The 21,955-nt window shown below is 36.2% G+C and overlaps 1 protein-coding gene across 1 annotated transcript in view; it reads left to right on the top strand.

Moving 5' to 3' along the window:
- The window catches only part of LOC132551466 (tubulin polyglutamylase TTLL5-like), a 42,195-nt gene extending 29,560 nt beyond the window's left edge, over window positions 1-12,635 (top strand). Inside the window, exons 27-32 of the mRNA XM_060215606.1 lie at window positions 5,300-5,559; window positions 8,428-8,634; window positions 9,336-9,431; window positions 10,288-11,050; window positions 12,203-12,291; window positions 12,610-12,635. Of these exons, the coding sequence (XP_060071589.1) occupies window positions 5,300-5,559; window positions 8,428-8,634; window positions 9,336-9,431; window positions 10,288-11,050; window positions 12,203-12,291; window positions 12,610-12,635 (1,441 nt within the window). The remainder of the gene's footprint in view (window positions 1-5,299; window positions 5,560-8,427; window positions 8,635-9,335; window positions 9,432-10,287; window positions 11,051-12,202; window positions 12,292-12,609) is intronic.
- The last annotated feature ends 9,320 nt before the right edge of the window (window positions 12,636-21,955 follow it).

The raw sequence follows: 21,955 nt of genomic DNA, 5'->3' as shown, positions 1-21,955 counted from the left end.
GTGATAACCTCTCTGGCAGATACTTTTCTTGATAGTGCAGGAATTCACCCATGAAGTGTTCGAGAAACTGTGAGCCTTGTTGTTGGAGAAACTGTGAGCCTTGTTGTTGGAGAAACTGTGAGCCTTGTTGTTTGAGAAACTGTGAGCCTTGTTGTTGGAGAAACTGTGAGCCTTGTTGTTTGAGAAACTGTGAGCCTTGTTGTTGGAGAAACTGTGAGCCTTGTTGTTGGAGAAACTGTGAGCCTTGTTGTTGAGAAACTGTGAGCATTGTTGTTGAGAAACTGTGAGCCTTTTTATTGGAGAAACTGTGAGCCTTGTTATTGGAGAAACTGTGAGCCTTGATATTGGAGAAACTGTGAGCCTTGTTGTTTGAGAAACTATGAGCCTTGATATTGGAGAAACTGTGAGCCTTGTTGTTATAGAAACTGTGAGCCTTGTTGTTTGAGAAACTGTGAGCCTTGTTATTGGAGAAACTGTGAGCCTTCTTGTTGGAGAAACTGTGAGCCTTGTTGTTTGAGAAACTGTGAGCCTTGTTGTTATAGAAACTGTGAGCCTTGTTGTTGGAGAAACTATGAGCCTTGATATTGGAGAAACTGTGAGCCTTGTTGTTATAGAAACTGTGAGCCTTGTTGTTTGAGAAACTGTGAGCCGTGTTGTTGGAGAAACTTTGAGCCTTGTTGTCGGAGAAACTATGAGCCTTGTTGTTGAGAAACTGTGAGCCTTGTTGTTGGAGAAACTATGAGCCTTGATATTGGAGAAACTGTGAGCCTTGTTGTTTGAGAAACTGTGAGCCTTTTTATTGGAGAAACTGTGAGCCTTGTTATTGGAGAAACTTTGAGCCTTGTTGTTGGAGAAACTTTGAGCCTTGTTATTGGAGAAACTGTGAGCCTTGTTGTTGGAGACACTGTGACCCTTGTTGTTGAGAAACTTTGAGCATTGTTGTTGAGAAACTGTGAGCCTTTTTATTGGAGAAACTGTGAGCCTTGTTATTGGAGAAACTGTGAGCCTTGTTGTTTTAGAAACTGTGAGCCTTGTTGTTGGAGAAACTGTGAGCCTTGTTGTTTGAGAAACTGTGAGCATTGTTGTTGAGAAACTGTGAGCCTTGTTGTTTGAGAAACTGTGAGCCTTGTTGTTTGAGAAACTGTAAGCCTTGTTGTTATAGAAACTGTGAGCCTTGTTGTTGGAGAAACTGTGAGCCTTGTTGTTTGAGAAACTGTGAGCCTTGTTGTTGGAGAAACTATGAGCCTTGTTGTTGGAGAAACTGTGAGCCTTGTTGTTGAGAAACTGTGAGCATTGTTGTTGAGAAACTGTGAGCCTTGTTGTTTGAGAAACTGTGAGCCTTGTTGTTATAGAAACTGTGAGCCTTGTTGTTTGAGAAACTGTGAGCCTTGATATTGGAGAAACTGTGAGCCTTGTTGTTTGAGAAACTGTGAGCCTTGTTGTTATAGAAACTGTGAGCCTTGTTGTTGGAGAAACTGTGAGCCTTGTTGTTTGAGAAACTGTGAGCCTTGTTATTGGAGAAACTGTGAGCCTTGTTGTTGGAGAAATTCTGAGCCTTGTTGTTGGAGAAACTGTGAGCCTGTTGTTGGAGAAACTGTGAGCCTTGTTGTTTGAGAAACTGTGAGCCTTGTTGTTTGAGAAACTGTGAGCCTTGTTGTTGGAGAAACTGTGAGCCTTGTTGTTATAGAAACTGTGAGCCTTGTTGTTGGAGAAACTATGAGCCTTGATATTGGAGAAACTGTGAGCCTTGTTGTTGGAGAAACTGTGAGCCTTGTTGTTTGAGAAACTGTGAGCCTTGTTATTGGAGAAACTGTGAGCCTTGTTGTTGGAGAAACTCTGAGCCTTGTTGTTGGAGAAACTGTGAGCCTGTTGTTGGAGAAACTGTGAGCCTTGTTGTTTGAGAAACTGTGAGCCTTGTTGTTGGAGAAACTGTGAGCCTTGTTGTTTGAGAAACTGTGAGCCTTGTTGTTGGAGAAACTGTGAGCCTTGTTGTTGGAGAAACTGTGAGCCTTGTTGTTGAGAAACTGTGAGCATTGTTATTGAGAAACTGTGAGCCTTTTTATTGGAGAAACTGTGAGCCTTGTTATTGGAGAAACTGTGAGCCTTGATATTGGAGAAACTGTGAGCCTTGTTGTTTGAGAAACTGTGAGCCTTGTTGTTTGAGAAACTATGAGCCTTGATATTGGAGAAACTGTGAGCCTTGTTGTTTGAGAAACTGTGAGCCTTGTTGTTTGAGAAACTGTGAGCCTTGTTATTGGAGAAACTGTGAGCCTTGTTGTTGGAGAAACTGTGAGCCTTGTTGTTTTAGAAACTGTGAGCCTTGTTGTTGGAGAAACTGTGAGCCTTGTTGTTTGAGAAACTGTGAGCATTGTTGTTGAGAAACTGTGAGCCTTGTTGTTGGAGAAAGTCTGAGCATTGTTATTGGAGAAACTGTGAGCCTTGTTGTTGAGAAACTGTGAGCCTTGTTGTTTGAGAAACTGTGAGCCTTGTTGTTGGAGAAACTGTGAGCCTTGTTGTTTGAGAAACTGTGAGCCTTGTTGTTATAGAAACTGTGAGCCTTGTTGTTGGAGAAACTCTGAGCCTTGTTGTTTGAGAAACTGTGAGCCTTGTTATTGGAGAAACTGTGAGCCTTGTTATTGGAGAAACTCTGAGCGTTGTTGTTGGAGAAACTGTGAGCCTTGTTGTTGGAGAAACTGTGAGACTTGTTGTTGGAGAAACTGTAAGCCTTGTTGTTATAGAAACTGTGAGCCTTGTTGTTGGAGAAACTGTGAGCCTTGTTGTTGGAGAAACTGTGAGCCTGTTGTTGGAGAAACTGTGAGCCTTGTTGTTTGAGAAACTGTGAGCCTTGTTGTTGGAGAAACTATGAGCCTTGTTGTTGGAGAAACTGTGAGCCTTGTTGTTGGAGAAACTATGAGCCTTGTTGTTGGAGAAACTGTGAGTCTTGTTGTTGGAGAAACTCTGAGCCTGTTGTTTGAGAAACTCTGAGCGTTGTTGTTTGAGAAACTGTGAGCCTTGTTATTGGAGAAACTGTGAGCCTTGTTGTTTGAGAAACTGTGAGCCTTGTTATTGGAGAAACTCTGAGCCTGTTGTTTGAGAAACTCTGAGCGTTGTTGTTTGAGAAACTGTGAGCCTTGTTATTGGAGAAACTGTGAGCCTTGTTGTTGGAGAAACTGTGAGCCTTGTTGTTTGAGAAACTGTGAGCCTTGTTGTTGAGAAACTGTGAGCATTGTTGTTGAGAAACTGTGAGCCTTTTTATTGGAGAAACTGTGAGCCTTGTTATTGGAGAAACTGTGAGCCTTGATATTGGAGAAACTGTAAGCCTTTTTGTTTGAGAAACTGTGAGCCTTGTTGTTGGAGAAACCATGAGCCTTGATATTGGAGAAACTGTGAGCCTTGTTGTTTGAGAAACTGTGAGCCTTGTTGTTTGAGAAACTGTGAGCCTTGTTATTGGAGAAACTGTGAGCCTTGTTGTTGGAGAAACTGTGAGCCTTGTTGTTTGAGAAACTGTGAGCCTTGTTGTTATAGAAACTGTGAGCCTTGTTGTTGGAGAAACTATGAGCCTTGATATTGGAGAAACTGTGAGCCTTGTTGTTTGAGAAACTGTGAGCCGTGTTGTTGGAGAAACTTTGAGCCTTGTTGTTGGAGAAACTATGAGCCTTGTTGTTGGAGAAACTGTGAGCCTTGTTGTTGGAGAAACTATGAGCCTTGTTGTTGGAGAAACTGTGAGCCTTGTTGTTGGAGAAACTCTGAGCCTGTTGTTTGAGAAACTCTGAGCGTTGTTGTTTGAGAAACTGTGAGCCTTGTTATTGGAGAAACTGTGAGCCTTGTTGTTTGAGAAACTGTGAGCCTTGTTGTTGGAGAAACTGTGAGCCTTGTTATTGGAGAAACTCTGAGCCTGTTGTTTGAGAAACTCTGAGCGTTGTTGTTTGAGAAACTGTGAGCCTTGTTATTGGAGAAACTGTGAGCCTTGTTGTTGGAGAAACTGTGAGCCTTGTTGTTGGAGAAACTATGAGCCTTGTTGTTGGAGAAACTGTGAGCCTTGTTGTTGGAGAAACTGTGAGCATTGTTGTTGAGAAACTGTGAGCCTTTTTATTGGAGAAACTGTGAGCCTTGTTATTGGAGAAACTGTGAGCCTTGATATTGGAGAAACTGTAAGCCTTTTTGTTTGAGAAACTGTGAGCCTTGTTGTTGGAGAAACCATGAGCCTTGATATTGGAGAAACTGTGAGCCTTGTTGTTTGAGAAACTGTGAGCCTTGTTGTTTGAGAAACTGTGAGCCTTGTTATTGGAGAAACTGTGAGCCTTGTTGTTGGAGAAACTGTGAGCCTTGTTGTTTGAGAAACTGTGAGCCTTGTTGTTATAGAAACTGTGAGCCTTGTTGTTGGAGAAACTATGAGCCTTGATATTGGAGAAACTGTGAGCCTTGTTGTTTGAGAAACTGTGAGCCGTGTTGTTGGAGAAACTTTGAGCCTTGTTGTTGGAGAAACTATGAGCCTTGTTGTTGAGAAACTGTGAGCCTTGTTGTTTGAGAAACTGTGAGCCTTGTTGTTGGAGAAACTATGAGCCTTGATATTGGAGAAACTGTGAGCCTTGTTGTTATAGAAACTGTGAGCCTTGTTGTTTGAGAAACTGTGAGCCTTGTTGTTTGAGAAACTCTGAGCGTTGTTGTTTGAGAAACTGTGAGCCTTGTTATTGGAGAAACTGTGAGCCTTGATATTGGAGAAACTGTGAGCCTTGTTGTTTTAGAAACTGTGAGCCTTGTTGTTGGAGAAACTGTGAGCCTTGTTGTTGGAGAAACTCTGAGCCTTGTTGTTGGAGAAACTGTGAGCCTGTTGTTGGAGAAACTGTGAGCCTTGTTGTTTGAGAAACTGTGAGCCTTGTTGTTGGAGAAACTATGAGCCTTGTTGTTGGAGAAACTGTGAGCCTTGTTGTTGGAGAAACTCTGAGCCTGTTGTTTGAGAAACTCTGAGCGTTGTTGTTTGAGAAACTCTGAGCCTTGTTATTGGAGAAACTGTGAGCCTTGTTATTGGAGAAACTGTGAGCCTTGTTGTTATAGAAACTGTGAGCCTTGTTGTTTGAGAAACTGTGAGCCTTGATATTGGAGAAACTGTGAGCCATGTTATTGGAGAAACTGTGAGCCTTGTTGTTTGAGAAACTGTGAGCCTTGATATTGGAGAAACTGTGAGCCATGTTGTTTGAGAAACTTGGAGTGTGGAGTTAAAGTATGAGATTTTCTTTTTTAACTATAATGTGACAGTGTTTATAGATGTGATTACATTGTTTCAATGTTCTGTTAACAGTGAAGGGGAACTTGAAGAGGTTTTGACAACCTACACACGCATTAACAAGTCGGCAAGCATATTCCTTGGAGGTGGGGACGCTAGCAGCAAACCTACAAACACTACTGAGAGTAGCGCCTCTCGTCCTAACTCTGTGAATCAGCCCAGAGCTTCTGGCACATCCACCTCTGATACCAGTCTCCAGAAACGAAGGGATAGCGCTTCAAGGGAGAGACGAGACAGTACCTCGCAGGACAGACGAGAAAGTGTGTCAAATGAAGGTGCATCCGCAGCGGAATCTGGGTCCCATAATATTGTAGGCCATCAGGATAAAAACAAAGGTTAGCTTGTAACTTTCTCAATGCTGTGTGTTGCTGCAAAAAAAAATAACCCTCTTTTTGTTTTTTTTACTTATAACTTCTAACAAATTCATAATGATTTATTTTGCTTTATAGATATTTTATTTGCAAAGATACATAAGAGATCAGACATCTTCTTTTGGAAGAGGGGTGGGTGGAACTTGTTTAAAAAGGGTTTATTGTTACAGTTTCCCAGAGAATGGTCCCACAACTCACTAAATTCTGGTAAACATCTAAATATTCTGTGTAGTGGGATTTATAAATAATCAGAAAATTACTGTCCCTATATCATATCTGATGACTGAGAACTAAGATGAGGAATAGATCTGAAAATAAAGATATCGTTATAATTTGATGTGAAACTTTACTAATTTTCTAAAATTGGTTTTTGATTGATTTTTTCATAAACATTAAAAACTGGTGTGAAAAGAGCACAATATTGAAGCGTATATTATTAACAACCTGACCATACAATACAATTATCCATTATTTTATTTCCCTCTTTTTTTTCTTATTTATATTAAGTAATTAGATTTTGCTTATTTAGATCTTTGATTATGTTTAGTGTTAGATTTTGGTTTATATTTAGCAAGCCCACTACTACCAAGCATACTCTCCTCCTGTACTCAAGTTTGTGAGTATCCACCAACTCAAAAGTTTTCCTGACAACTTCTAGTCTGTTGATAATATCTGTTATTTTGTAGATTTTCATTATTTTTTTAGATATAATTATGGTATTTTATTAACTTATATACTTCCTGTCCTCTCTCTCTACCAAACTGGCCATGTTTGGTAGTTCAGTCGGTAGAGCTAATTAGACTTTTCTACCTCTGCTGAAGATCCTGGCTTGGTCTTCCCTACCACAGGAAGTGATTGAAGGGTGGGAGGGGTTTGTGTTGGAAAGCCATGATCACAGATAACCCTGTGTTGGGAGGGTTTGTAATTAGGAAGGATGCTCTATCTCAGTTGCTATGTATAGGTTACAGTGGGCCTCCTTTGTGATTGAGACTTGAGATACTATAGGAATATAGGGATACCATCCTGGTTACATCAAACCTTTAGCATGTAATTTTTTTTAAGTGTGTGTGTTTTTTATAATTGGTTATTTTGCATAGATTCATATGATGCAAATCTACATCAAGATATTAGATAGTAGCTTTGTATAAATAAAATGGAAATTTATCAACATATTGGTACAATCTTTCGTTTCAAGAAGACTAAAACACTCCATGACATTCTCTCTTACTGTTCATAATTCATTCAATACAATAAATTACAGTACTAGTACATATGACCTTATTGATGGAGAGACAAATCGACCACCTGTCGGTGCTGTTATGAGAATAATTCAGTGATTGATATAAATACATATGTAGTTTTATAAATGACTTATATAACTTATATCAAATATATGGAAGAGATTTTATTATCAGGATTTATCATTCCTACAGGATATATGTCTGGCACTTATTCATTTAAAAGTAATTTCCAAATTTTTAATGTTGAAGCTTGTGCCACACATTGTTCATCCATCATGCACACAAAGTTAAAAACAAATGCCACTTTTGTCCATTTTCTCTACTGTAAACTATATATATATGTAATGCACACATTTTTGGTAAAAAAATGTCTTGTCAAAAAGTGGGTGTGTTCTATACGCAAGAACATGACATTCTTGAGGTTATCATTCTCAAGTTCTCTGTCTGCCATATTGGATTATCTCCCTTCACATAGTTATATTGAGAGTTGTCGGTCATATATGATAGATTGAAGATAAAACAACAAAGAATAAAATAAATTTTGAATGTTTTAATGCAATTCATTATTTTTATAAATATAAAAAACAACTTACGACTGATAAATCCATAGAGCACTAAGTAGGAAATGGTTTATAGCACTGAAGTTACATTTCACTAAATAAAGTCATGTTCTCTGCACATTGTGTATACATTATGTATACAACGTGCACACATGTACATCCTACATCCTTTCTATTTGTGTTTTATTTTGTCCTATTCATCAAATTCAGTTTTGCATGCCAGTACTTCAGGCCTGGCAGATTTCTTCTGTATGTAAGTTAGGTCATGGGTTTACAATAGCTCAGTCAGTAGAGAACGGTACTAAGGTAACCGCATGTGACATTAGGTCATGGGTCTACAATCGCTCAGTCAGTAGAGAATGTTACTAAGGTAACCACATGTGACATTAGGTCACGGGTCTCCAATAGCTCAGTCAGTAGAGCACAGTACTAAGGTAACCGCATGGGACATTAGGTCATGGGTCTACAATAGCTCAGTCAGTAGAGAACGGTACTAAGGTAACCACATGTGACATTAGGTCATGGGTCTACAATAGCTCAGTCAGTAGAGAGCGGTACTAAGGTAACCACATGTGACATGTGCGGTGTGATGCTCCTTACGTGTGACGGTTTGTGCTAAGACCAGTCTGTGTCAACATGTTCTGTGGCAAGATACTTTTCCCTAATTGCTCAGGATGTCATGCAATGGACCTTCTGTATGTTGCGAGACCTCAACTCAAAATGAGCCTGGCTGTTCACAGGGAGATTAATTAAGACAAGTTAGGTCATGGTTCTTCCTCACATTTCACCTTGGTCCCGGCTTAGCCAGAGATGACAGGAGTGCTTTTTTCTCAAAGTTGATATTCATATGCTGAATGCCTTTAACACCTTTCTGATATAATCAATGAATAAATTTTAGATTATGTGATGGTGGGTGTCATGCTGAAAGTTGTAGTTTCTGTAGTGTAAAATACCTTTATCTGCTTTCTTAGTTAGTGGCACCTCTCATGTAGGCGACAGCAAGCCTGGCACCTCCTCCTTCACTGCAGGCTCTGGTACCGCAGCTGATGTTGTAGGGCTGAATGGTGCATCCACGTACCACACACCCACACAGTCATCTTATGCAAATGCAGTCCAGATTTACACGCAGAAACTGGGAACATCGAATCGGCCGCGTTCCGCTTCCAGTCAGCGTCCAGGTACAGTATATCCCTTCAAACGGTCGTCTCCTGAAAAATTCAGGCTTTCATACTCTTCTGCGCTTCCAGCTTTTTGGGCTTCATTAAACTGATCACGTAACTACTTTCTATACTTCACAAATAGAAACATTTACATGTATATATTGCACATTTTTCTTTACAATTTGACGCTGGTTTCAGTATTTCAAAATTAATTTTTTACTTTCAATGATATGTTTACATCAAAATGTAATTTCCTTTCGTAGCACAATGCTTTTTTTATCTTTAGAACTGTAAAACTAGATGTAATTTGTGTGGAAGGGGGTTGATTAATCACAGACTTGTTCTCATGAGGTATTCATGTTGGGTGTGAATGCTGATAATAGATAAATGATGAATGTTCGCAAAATGTTTATTGATTAGAAGTTTTACACATGTTATACATTCTCATGAAAGTTTTGATTTAATTAACTGATATGAAATACTAATGTAGTATAATTTACCAAAATGTGTTGATTTAAATAATTACACTCACAATAATCAAAATGAGTCGCATGATATAAAATTTTTCTACAAAATATTTCTTAATTTCAAGATTGAATAAGCCAAGCACACATACACAAACACTGCATTTGCATCGTGGATTTGAAACATACAAAATGAAGGAATCGTGATTATTTCATGAGAGTTGAGATGTAAGACTTCATGTTATCGTATTGTAGCCTCGTCCAATGGGCCACGTCAGCGACCAATGTCAGCTGTATTACAAAACCGCCCCTCCTCGGCCAGCACCTACTCCACCACAGATCCTACTGTTGGTACGCAAGTCAAAGCATTATTGTGTGTTATTTTAGTGTGTATGAAATAAACATTAAGTGACGATTTCACTCGTCCCATTTCTTACATCTGTTGAGTCTGGCACACTCAGAGGAATGCGTTATTATCAGGTTACAACATAAAGAACAGTCATTGAGATTTTTTTGCTAGAAAACTGTTTAGCAATGTATGAGAGTTACAAAACAACTTTTGCCTTTATTCTGTTGTGTAAGCCTGTAAATAACATATTTTCTAGTGTTATACTGTTCTCTTTTTTTCAGTTTATAAATTGAAACTGCTCAAGCTGCTAATAGGCTTGCATTTTCTGTTGCCTCACACTTTCTGTTAAGCTTTTTTTTTTAATGCCCTTACATTTTATAAAGGACATGTATGTATAATGTTACTCATATCCATCACTTCCATCATCTCATCCATTTCATCCAGAATCAGTTTTATCACTCTAGTGACTTTATTTCAAAACATCAAGTGCGCTGCTACTATATTTTAAAAAAAGCAAGAAAATACCAACATGTCAACATAATCATAATCCTAAATCAAATTCAATAAAACTAGGGCAAGGAAGACTCCTGAAAAAGTACACAGAGAATAAGACCAGGTGTTCAGGAAGAGAAAGCATCTTCTGCTTCATCTTTATATAAAGACAATGATAAAGAGAGAGCATGTGCATTCTTGTCTTTTGGACTTTTGTATAATTTGTGTGGATCTGATGGAGTTATAAGCTGACATTTTGAGTAGATTTTGGATTAAGAAGGAGCTGTTGTATACACTCTTTAGATGTTAGACTAGTCTATCATGTTTACTGATGTATTTACATAAAATGCTTTGTCATATTCACAGATTCCTACAATGACCAGGCGATACAGGACGCCTTGCAGAAGCTTGCCCTTCGTCAACAGTCACGACAGTACTCTGCCCACAATGGCACAAGTGCTATAGGACTAGACGGTCAGGTGTCACGACCACCATCAGGAATGATAAACAAACCAATCTATAGACCAATGACGGCTGGTGATATCAGTAATACATACAAATCTACTCAGTCTTTCCCAAATGGCAGCTCGGACAAGAGCAAGGACCAACCAAAGTACATATCTATGGAAGATCACTATGTGAAGTCACGGCCCCCACCCGCCCCTGCACAGCGAATACAGTCTGCAGGGGTCATTGGCCGAAATCGAAATGCGAACGCGACTTTTAATAGTTTCATAGAGGACACTGACGGTACACATCAAGGGGATCTGGCTGTTGCTTATAACCAGGTGACTGGAGTGCTGCCTAGCAACTATAGTGCTGCATCACAGTCCAGCAAGCAGTTTCAGTTGGTGCAGCAACACCAAGCATTGAAGCAGCAAAGCAAAGTCATGCTGGAGCAGAGCAAAGCCAAACACCAAGCTATGGTTGCCCAGGCGTACGCCATGCAGAAGTCACTGCAAGGTCAGGCCCCCAAAGACATGGAGAGTGCTGTACAGAAACCTCCACCAAAACCCCACTATCGACACATGGGTCCTGTCGAGGTGGAAAGTGCCATGCAGAAATATGCTCCCAAACCGCCGACCCAGCCCTTGCACACACGTAAGGCAGGCATGCATAGGGTTCAGAGGTCAGTATCTCTTGTGTGGTTGGTCAGGTATTAAACTTCATAAAAAAATTTTTTTCAGACCAGTTAACCAGAAAGTGAGCATGAACCAGTAGATATATTTTCATTCTTTATTGTAAATGTTTTTGGAACGGCTTTTAATGTCTTGCTTCAATATACCAGCATCACTGTACAAGTATTTAAAGTACTGGAATTTGAACCTCAGTAGGCATGCTTTCTACTAAAAATCGATTTTCTTTAACTGTGGTCGTTTATTTCTTCAGTAATTCACCTAAATGGCGCTAAAGAGGAATAACGTGGTATGTTGTACAAAATATTTCTGCAGCAGCTAGTAATGGTAGCAAACATTTACGAGAGGCTGTGTTTGTCTATAAATCAATAGAGCACATATCAGGATATTTTGTTTTATTACTGGATACTCTTGACAAAAAATAAATAAATAAATAAACACTTTGCATATTGTGTGTATAAAAACACCAAATATTATTATGGCAAATGAAGTTCCAAGACTCTAATCTTTGCAGCCATCTTCAGGCGCCAGGCCTGAAAATACTTCAGGTTCCAGGCCTGAAAACATTAGCGATTTGGAACTTCATTTGCTGTGTTAATGTTTATATACATATAGAAGATACCAGTAAGAAGATCAGTGAAATTAAATCAGATTCTGGGACCCAACTCTTCATATACCCTCCTTTTGATATGTTATGGTGTTCTGTCCCTTTCTGCTGGGTTATCTGAGAGCACACCACCCTGGTTTCCTTTCTATCTAATGACCCCACTACCTTAGATAAATAAGTGTCTGTTCTCTTCAATTGTTGTAACTTTGAGCTTTATCTGTGAGTCTTTAAGTTTTTTTTGTCCATAACCATCTAATATCATTTAAGATACATGGATCTTGAGATAGGTTTTATATTTTGTTAATTTTAAAAATTTATTCATTTGTGTTTTAAGTTTGCTGAATCTGTTTTAGTTAAAGCCAGCTTGCTGCTAGACCCTGCCAATTCTTTTCTTGCAGTGCAATTTAATTACAGAGCAGTACTCCCCAAGAGTCCATCATACACGTCGTCAAATGACAATGAAATTGAGGTGGTTTTTTTCAAACACATTATAAGATAGAATTGTTGTTATATCCTGTGCTGTATTTGTGTATGACAGGAGCGCTGTGGCTGACGAATCACTTAACTTCAACTTTCACAACAGTCTCAAGTATGATATGCACACAGGACAGATGCGACCATCGTCAGGTATATCTAGAGTCCAACAGCTCTCCCCAGATCTCACACAAGCTTCTATACATAGTTAGGATCACTGTAACTATCAAAATAACACAATTTAGAAAATAAAAATTTATTTTATTTATGTAAATAAGATTAATTTTTTTCTTAAATATTATAAAATCTTTCCTGTAATCCCTATTGACTTAAATACTCACTATTTTGATATTGATTTCAATACCACTCTATTATTGTTTAAGTTTGTAACACTTAATCTTTTATTTATTTCATTCTCTCAGAATATTTTTTTACTTAATAAATTTATTCATTTTTCATTTATTGTTTCAGCTCTTAAAATAACAACTTCATCTTGAAAGGCATAAGTGAGATTTATTCTCAAAAATTCATTTTTTGATAGATTTGGTTTTATGAGTGTTGTTTTTTTTTCTGTGAAATATGATGGTATAAAGATATAGTGTGATGTAGTTTTTCCATATCTATCATAGTTTGTGAACGTACTAAAACAAGACTTGATATTTTGTAGATTTAAACACACAGACCTCGATATCACAGCTACTACCTATTTACAATATTATATCTTTGGTTGTACAAAAATTGCATTTCATCCAGATTATATATTATTTCCTGTTCTGTGGATGATCATCAAAACTTCTAGTACATGATGTTTGTCACAACCTGCATACCACGTTTAAATAATTTCATTAGTGACGTTCTTCTAAAATTTGTCAAAAATAGAAATTACAAAATTTGCTACATTATGGGGCTAGTTCACCTCCCCGTCACGATGTTGACATTTCTTTTGAACTTTCCTCAGTCACTCGATGTGTTTAACATTTAGGCTGAAGCATCACTGACAATTGTATGATGAGGATTGACGATTGTTTGGCTCTACTTTACCTTAATTGTAATAAAATAGAGCTTTTCATTTGTATGGTTTTTGTGCAATCTTATGCACAATCTTTTTTTTAAAAGCAGAAACATTTTTGTTTGTCAATATATAAAGATAAGTATATTGAAAATCAATATTGGCATTATTTTTATTTATGAAAATATGTTTATAATTAGAATTTCTGGTCCTAAAATATTGTAACTTATGTTGAAATATAATTTATTATATCAAAACTAAGATTAAAAAATTCCTCAAAAACAATTATTGATAGGAATTTATACAACGATAATTGAAAATAAAACCCAACAGAAGAGTTATGTTAAAAAAGAAAATCAGAACTAGAATTTCTCAAAACGTTCTTAATACAATTTTTATTCTGTAATGAATTAAAATTTATTTAATTTAAGTTTATACAAATACACTTTCAGAACTGTATACTATCATTGTAGGGCATGTTTATAAATTTGGTTCATTAGGGGATGCCAAACAGCAGTGGGTTTAGAGAAATTGATGAGGCAGCAGGCCATTTTCTTCACGACAAACCCACCATCCAGCCCCATTCACCTCCAATTATATGAATTTTTGTATTACAGACATATTATCAATATACATACCAAGTCGCTAAGTTCTCTGTAACATGCTGTTCACATAATAGATACAATGCCTTCTTTCAGTAGCATAACACAAATAGCATCTATACATTATGTCTGTTACGGTTCGTCAGGTCACTGATTCTGGGTCTTAGTTATCTACATCATCAGATCATGCATACATGAAGCTGCCTTACCTGTTGTGCTCACCACAGTTTCAGTGTCTTAATTCTGTGATTCAGGTCTAGTCACAGTGCAGATCAATACATCAAGCTGTCTTACCCGCAATTCCATATCACCGGTTCAGTAGCTCATTTCTTTAATTCAGGTTAAAGTTTAGTCAAGTTCTTAGCATCAAGATTTTAAGTCGTCTTACCTGCTGTTCATGTCACAGGTTCAGTGGCATAATCTGTATTTCAGGTCTAGTCAAAGTGAGATCAACACATCAACTTGTCTTACCTGCTGTTCGTATCACAGGTTCAGCAGCAGGTTGCCTTAGTACAGTTTCAGGTCTAGGCTCAGTCCATAGCATCAGTAATGCAAGCCGTCTTACCTGCATTTCACATCACAGGTTCAGTGGCTTAATTCTGTATTTTAGGTCTAGTCACAACACAGTATCATATACATCAAGCCGTCTTACCTGCTGTTTATTATCACAGGTTCAGTGGCTTAATTCTGTATGTCAGGTCTAGTCACAGCACAGATCGAGACATCAAGCTGTCTTACCTGCTGTTTATTATCACAGGTTCAGTGGCTTAATTCTGTATGTCAGGTCTAGTCACAGCACAGATCGAGACATCAAGCTGTCTTACCTGCTGTTTATTATCACAGGTTCAGTGGCTTAATTCTGTATGTCAGGTCTAGTCACAGCACTCGAGACATCAAGCCGTCATACCTGCTGATTATTATCACAGGTTCAGTGGCTTAATTCTGTATGTCAGGTCTAGTCACAGCACAGATCGAGACATCAAGCCGTCATACCTGCTGATTATTATCACAGGTTCAGTGGCTTAATTCTGTATGTCAGGTCTAGTCACAGCACAGATCGAGACATCAAGCTGTCTTACCTGCTGTTTATTATCACAGGTTCAGTGGCTTAATTCTGTATGTCAGGTCTAGTCACAGCACAGATCGAGACATCAAGCCGTCATACCTGCTGATTATTATCACAGGTTCAGTGGCTTAATTCTGTATGTCAGGTCTAGTCACAGCACAGATCGAGACATCAAGCCGTCATACCTGCTGATTATTATCACAGGTTCAGTGGCTTAATTCTGTATGTCAGGTCTAGTCACAGCACAGATCGAGACATCAAGCTGTCTTACCTGCTGTTTATTATCACAGGTTCAGTGGCTTTTCCCTATATCAGGCTCAAGTTCAAGCTGTATTACCTGGTGTCCATATCACAGGTTCACTTGCTTATTGCTGTATTTCAGGGTCAAAGTTCATAGAATCAGTACTTCATGCCGGCTTACCTGCCGTGCTTTTTACAGGTTCAGTGGCGGGGATCTGTTCTTAAGGTTCATTTCAGGGTCACAATGCATCTATTCAGTTTATTTGCCAGTCTTACCTGTTGCATTTCACTGGTTCAGGAGAAAGAATCTCCAAATTCCAGAGTCAGATGGTCACAGAAATGTACTGTTAGAAGTTCTTTCTATCTAACCTGTTAATTTTCTCTATCAGAATTAATTCAAGTCAGTATAGTATGATAAGTATGCTCTCTTGGTTATACACATAATAATTATAGCTAAATTAATGGAAAGCAGTCTATTAGTAAAGGATGTCAGAGTAAGACACATCTTATGTTTTATTTCCTTTAATTAAGAATCTGAATCGGAATGCCATTTTAATTTGGTGTGATGTTCAGTACATTTATTTATACTTCTTGTGGTGTTATGTTGACTTCGAACTTGTTGAGAGAACACGTGTATAGTATTAGTGCAGTTTAGTTTTGATCGTTTTTGCATGACTATTTCATTATGTTTGGGCTACCTGTTTGTTTGTTACTTATCACTTCAACATACTTGAATTTTGGCCTTATCAATTCAACATACTTGAATTTTTTACCCCAATTCAGATAAAGTTATTACAGTTATGAATCACAATTTACTTAATGTATTTAGTATTCAATATTAACCTGGTGGTTTATCTGACATTTCTTTTAAGTGGCATATACCTGGTGGCCTCACCTGGCCACAGGTACACAGCCACAACATGCTGGGCTCACCCAGTATCTATGTTGATCAGGATTTTCAGTCATTTTTAAATCTCTAGAAATAAACATGCAGAGTAGTAAGGTAAATGTATTTCGTGTTCTGTTCGCATGTTCGTGATGGTATTTATGAAGATGATGGTGATTGGTCGGTGTTCTTTGTGGTTGCAGTTTAATATTTACATTATTAGTATTTTGTTGTTGTTGTTTTTCACTGGAAATTCTAAAAACAGAGGAAAAATATCTATGACATGCATATGAATTTAGAAATGAGTATTTAATTGACCTAATGTTTCACAATACGTAAATAAATTTTTAAAAGAGGGGTTTACTTGACTTGTTATGTTTGTATTTCATACCCATAATTTTAATGTTTGTATAAAACACAGGTTAAGAATTAATGTTATTTGTGTTGATATAGTTCTAAATCCTAAGATGATTCCCCTTGAAAAGAAAAGAAAATTAAAATGACTCAAAATTTATGATTTTGGTTTATGTATTTCATCTGTAGATAAATATATTGCTTGACAAATTACCAATTTCAGACCAACATAGCATCATGTACCGAAAACAGCCTCGTCAGGAATGGCTAGGTAATTGAAATACTACAGAAATTTGGTATACAGGGATAAGCTAGTAGTGTTTTCGTCTTCGTTTTCCTTCACAAACTTTAGAAACTACTATCCAGAATTAGTCCTATTGGCTTTACTAGAATGACTGGATTTTAATGTGAAATCTATTCTTTTCATTTATACAATTAAAAATCGACGAATGATTTATCTAAAATTCTTACTTTTACACCATCTCAGATACTAAAGAGACAATTGAGTTTGAGTTGAACATTTATGATATCCAGTAATATGAAAAAAATTGTATTTGACTGCAATTGTGGTTAGATATTTGATTTATTAGATTCTGTTGAAAGCCAAACAATCAAATTCCAAATTTTAATTTACCCATTATTAAAAAAAAACAGTTAATTTTTTTTGCTATAGATTTTATGTAAAACCGTAACTAGACTTAAAATGTCAATAATTGATTTAATGATTTGCTTTAAAAACTTTCTTAATTCAAACTTCAATTAGAATGTAAGAATGTAAAGAAATTGCAAGACCATTGTGTTTTGTATTAGAAACTTTCATGTGTTACTCAACAAAGTTTTATCTAATAGTCAAAAATACACAAGCCAAAAAAATCAGTTTTATGCAAGAATTTTCATTTTATACAAATAACATGAAATGTAGAATGCTGTTATTTTCTTAGACAATAAACACCCAAGTCCTTATGAAGACATACAGTATCTTGTTCTTTTGAACGTGTAAAATGTTGTTTCTATTGAAGTATTTTCATTGTGTTCTGCTCTTTCCATTATAGCTAATATATTTTTCATAACCTAATAACATATTAAATAAGGTAAACCTGTTTTGTCTGTTTAAAAAATAACATAAATAAAAAAACCTAATCCCCCCCCCTCCTTCTTTTTCTTTCTCAATTTTTTCATGTTACTTTTTTTCTTTTTTTTCATATCTTGAAATATTTTACATGGATACCAACTTTGACAAAGATAATTCTGTTATTTCAGACACATTATTGATATTATCTATGTGAAGAGAGCTATAAGATATTACATGTATTATACATCAGCTTATACATGATTAGTCTCCTCCTACCATACATCAATGTCTCTAACTTTAGTTACCCTCTGCTGCTCAGTATCTAATGCTTTTTAGGTGAAGAACTTGACTAGATTATATAATGATACACATACAGCCTCCACACTTGTCTCTTTTTCAGGTTTTATTGCATGTTTTTTTTGTTCTGGTTTTTATTGTGTACTGATTATGTATTGATCAAAGTAACAAAATTTTTATTTTCCAGGTGTAATTTTCTGAGTTCTTTTTTTTTTTCTTTCTTTGCTTGTAAGTTAAGATTTGACACATGATTGAATCACTTCTACAGATTGAGTATATTTTACTTGGACAGTGGCTATTGATAAATAACCTTGAAGAACGTCTTCAAGGTGAAGGAAAAAAAGTGTTGAAAAAAGCTAAAATTGCAATGTCCTTAATTTTTAGGGGGGAAGGAGGGGGTAGGGGTGAGGGGGGAGTTGTGTGAAAAAAAGAAATATATGTTGATTACATCATACTGTTTTGATGGTGATTAAATGACTTTAAAATGATTTACCTTAGTATTAGAAAATAACCACACAATTAGGTGATGGTGTTGAGTAAAAAGTTTATCTTGAATTAATTACCAAGAAAAGTGAAATATAAACCTATTCAGCCAGCATCAGTTCTGGGATGTGATATTTTGTCATAAATAGAATTATTTCTGTGTAACAGTTTATATTGGAAACATTTTGGTTTGAAACTGTACAGGTAAGTAATGGAGGAAGTTTGATTTCAATTCTGAAGATAAAATGGTAAATGATATTAAAAGGGTCATGTAAGTTACTGGTAAATACATATGCAATGTGTACAATTACATTGGTTTTGTTTTTCGACAGGATGGTAGGATCTCAACTATACGATGATGGCTACGGCTGAAAAAACTGTGTCCAAGGGAAAGAACTCTACCAAAACATTCAAGGAATTCCTAGTCTTTGGGAGAAATCAAAATAAATGATGAACTCAGTTTAAAAAAGGAAAGTTTGACTTGCTAGCCAAGACTGTATTTAGTTAGCTTGTGTGTATTAGCTTGTTCCGAGTCATCGTAGGTACTGTATTTGGCGTAATAAAGCGCACAACCTTCTTATGCTTGGCTCAATTATTCATCATTTTTTTCTGATCCCCTGACTCATTTGAAAAAAGTGCCTGTTGAAAGTGGCTTTTTTTTTCAATTGTAGAAGGTTGCAAAACATAAGATTTTTTTCTAAGATCGCTTATTGCCATTAGAGAGCTTACACTGTTCACCACTGTATTGCTGATGTACCAGTGATTTTGTATAGACTATTGCAAGGATAGTGGTTGAAGGAATATTCAGGTACGAAAAATAAAAAAACATTTTATATCTGTGATATTTAGATATTAGTATGAAACTCACTTCTATTTATCAGAATATTGGTCTATGTAAATGGTGTGTTTACAGTATTCTATATTTAAAATTCAACAAGTTTAGCTCACAATGCAGAGAAAATATGCAACGTGGATTGCTGTGAAGGTACACAATATGCATGGAGGTCCATAAACTTTGATTTTTTGCAATAGATTTTTAGGTTAGGTATTCATGGTGAAAAATACAGACATCATTATAAACAGAGTGATTTTCTTTCATTTTTGGTATACTATGATGTCAATTTTCTGTTTGATTTCTGTCAGGTGTTTTAAAAGTATTTGGTCCGATTATTATTTTTCAATGAAGTCATTTCATGTCACATTGCATTACCATAAATCAACTCCAAATTTCTGTAAACTTATCATGGCAGTATGATTTAGATACATTGGTTTTTAGAGATAAATTGAATATCGACCAAGTTTTTTAAAAATGTTGTTTGCTCCTAGTTTTAATTGTTAATAAGATGTATAAACAAATAACACATTGTAAAATTTATGTTTAATATTACAGCAACAAGGCAATCACATTGTTCAAGTTTGAAACCCCTTCAATGAAATTTGCACTATTTATTTAAATACATTCCATTTTCAGTAAAATAGCTGTGATAATTTGAATGGATGACATCTTGCCTATAGACGCTGTAACACATCTCATTGGGTACATCTTTATCAGAATTAATGATAAAAGTAAACGTGTGATCTGCTTTGTGAATTGAAGACATGTATGACCATAAAAAAGGATAGAGAGAGAAAGAGAGAGATGTATGTTTCACAGAGAATCTCATTGTTAAATAAATATTGCTAACAACCATGACAAGAAAAATTACAGAAGGCAAAAATATAACAATGAAGTTATATTGTTTGTGTTGAATGGTACTAGACACATTTCTATCATCAAAATAGGTCACAGTAATTCCTAGCTTGTAGAATACCAAATTTTAGTGTTAGACAAGCAGGATTTTGTATTATATGTAGTCTACTTACTTACCTATGTGTCACCTTTGAGGCTTTCCTTGTCAAATGTAAAAAGTTGCAGCTGCTAAGTCCAGTATGATTGTACTATCTGTTAAAGTAGAAAATGCCCTTGGTGATATATACTAAATATTGTCTGCAATGTATTAAATATATACATAATTATATATGTGTGTAAGTATGGTACATATAAACCTTATATATATATATATTTAGTCCCAATATAAAGGTCTCCTCAATGAACATTTATAAAAGATAGGGTCAATTTACAGAGGTTCAGGTTTAGTTAGAATTTGGTTTACACAGGTGTATTACACATTATGTGTTACTGATATCTTGTCATGGTGCCATTATCATTTCTTGTTGAGGAAAATATCTCTACTCAATCAGATATATGTTCTGCACCTGTTTACATGTGCAGGAATTCAAATATATGTTCTGCACCTGTTAACATGTGCAGGAATTCAAATATATGTTCTGCACCTGTTAACATGTGCAGGAATTCAAATATATGTTCTGCACCTGTTAACATGTGCAGGAATTCAAATATATGTTCTGCACCTGTTAACATGTGCAGGAATTCAAATATATGTTCTGCACCTATTAACATGTGCAGGAGTGGACATAAGCTGTGTCATTCACTATGTTATGTTTTTTGCCACAAGGAGGAATGGACATAAGCTGTGTCATTCACTATGTTATGTTTTTTGCCACAAGGAGACTTAAAATCCGTCCACATACATTTGATATGTCTAACTTGATGTGTTATGTTTCTATTTTTCTATTTATCTGGTCGATTCGTATTTATAAACATGTTGTGTTGTATTTTTTACCTGGTATGTGTATATATATATGTGATTGTTCTGACATTGACCAAAGGAAACTAATTATTTTATGTACACATCTTACATGAGCGTCTATATACCTAAATCACCAGAAACGGTTTATCATGCTTCATCGTTTGTTGGTATACCAACATAGCTTCATAAAAACAAAACATAAACATTTTTCTTCAATATTCAATTTTTCCTCCTGGTTATACAAATATTTCTATTCAGTCTGTAAAGAGAAATCATATATTGTTATGATGTAATATATTGTGCATGATATGAATTTATTTTAGAATGTAACAAAAGATTTTTTTTCCTTTTTTCCTGTATTTTTATGACCTTAGAAAGTCAATTCCCACGGTTTATTGGGAAATTATTGTCAAAAAATGAAAATGTCCAATTTTTTGTTTTCAGGGGTATCTCAAAAAATGTAACCCAATAATATTTGAATTGTTAATGGAAAGATCTTACTTATCTGTGATATATATCAGTGTTTGTTGTTGGTGATGTTAGTGACATGATAGTAGTTTTAAGGTTGTGTACCTTGTGACCAGCAATGGCTAGCTAACTATGTTACCAACACTCCCCTTCTGGTGTACCTTGTGACCAGCAATGGCTAGCTAACTATGTTACCAACACTTCCCTTCTGGTGTACCTTGTGACCAGCAATGGCTAGCTAACTACGTTACCAACACTCCCCTTCTGGTGTACCTTGTGACCAGCAATGGCTAGCTAACTATTTTTCTGTTACCTCCCCTTCTGGTGTACCTTGTACTCACTAGCTGGTGAGCATCCATGATGTCTTTCTCTTGTTTTTTCTCTGTACATGTTGTCTTCACCTATCAGGTTTTGTTGTGAAGTCTTAAAGAGCATCACTCTGAACATTCCTTATACTTTGGACAGAAATGATTTTATAATCATTGATGTTATTGAAAACAGATAAAAATTTTATTATCCTAAATACATGTTTTGAATATTGATGAATCTCGGATCAAAAAGAAGTTTTCAGTGAATGTGATATATCTGTCAGTGTCAGGTTTGTAGTTTTGTCAGGGTAAAGGGTCTTTGTCATTGCAGTTATTGGTGTTGACAGTATTCCTTTCTATAACAGCTTGTTTACATGTGTG

The sequence above is a fragment of the Ylistrum balloti genome, unplaced genomic scaffold, assembly GCF_031769215.1.
Source record: "Ylistrum balloti isolate Yb309-2 unplaced genomic scaffold, AGI_CSIRO_Ybal_v1 Utg370200, whole genome shotgun sequence".
Classification (NCBI taxonomy): Eukaryota; Metazoa; Mollusca; class Bivalvia; order Pectinida; family Pectinidae; genus Ylistrum; species Ylistrum balloti.
The sequence above is the reverse complement of the archived record's forward strand: the minus strand, read 5'-3'. Positions and strand labels throughout refer to the sequence as shown.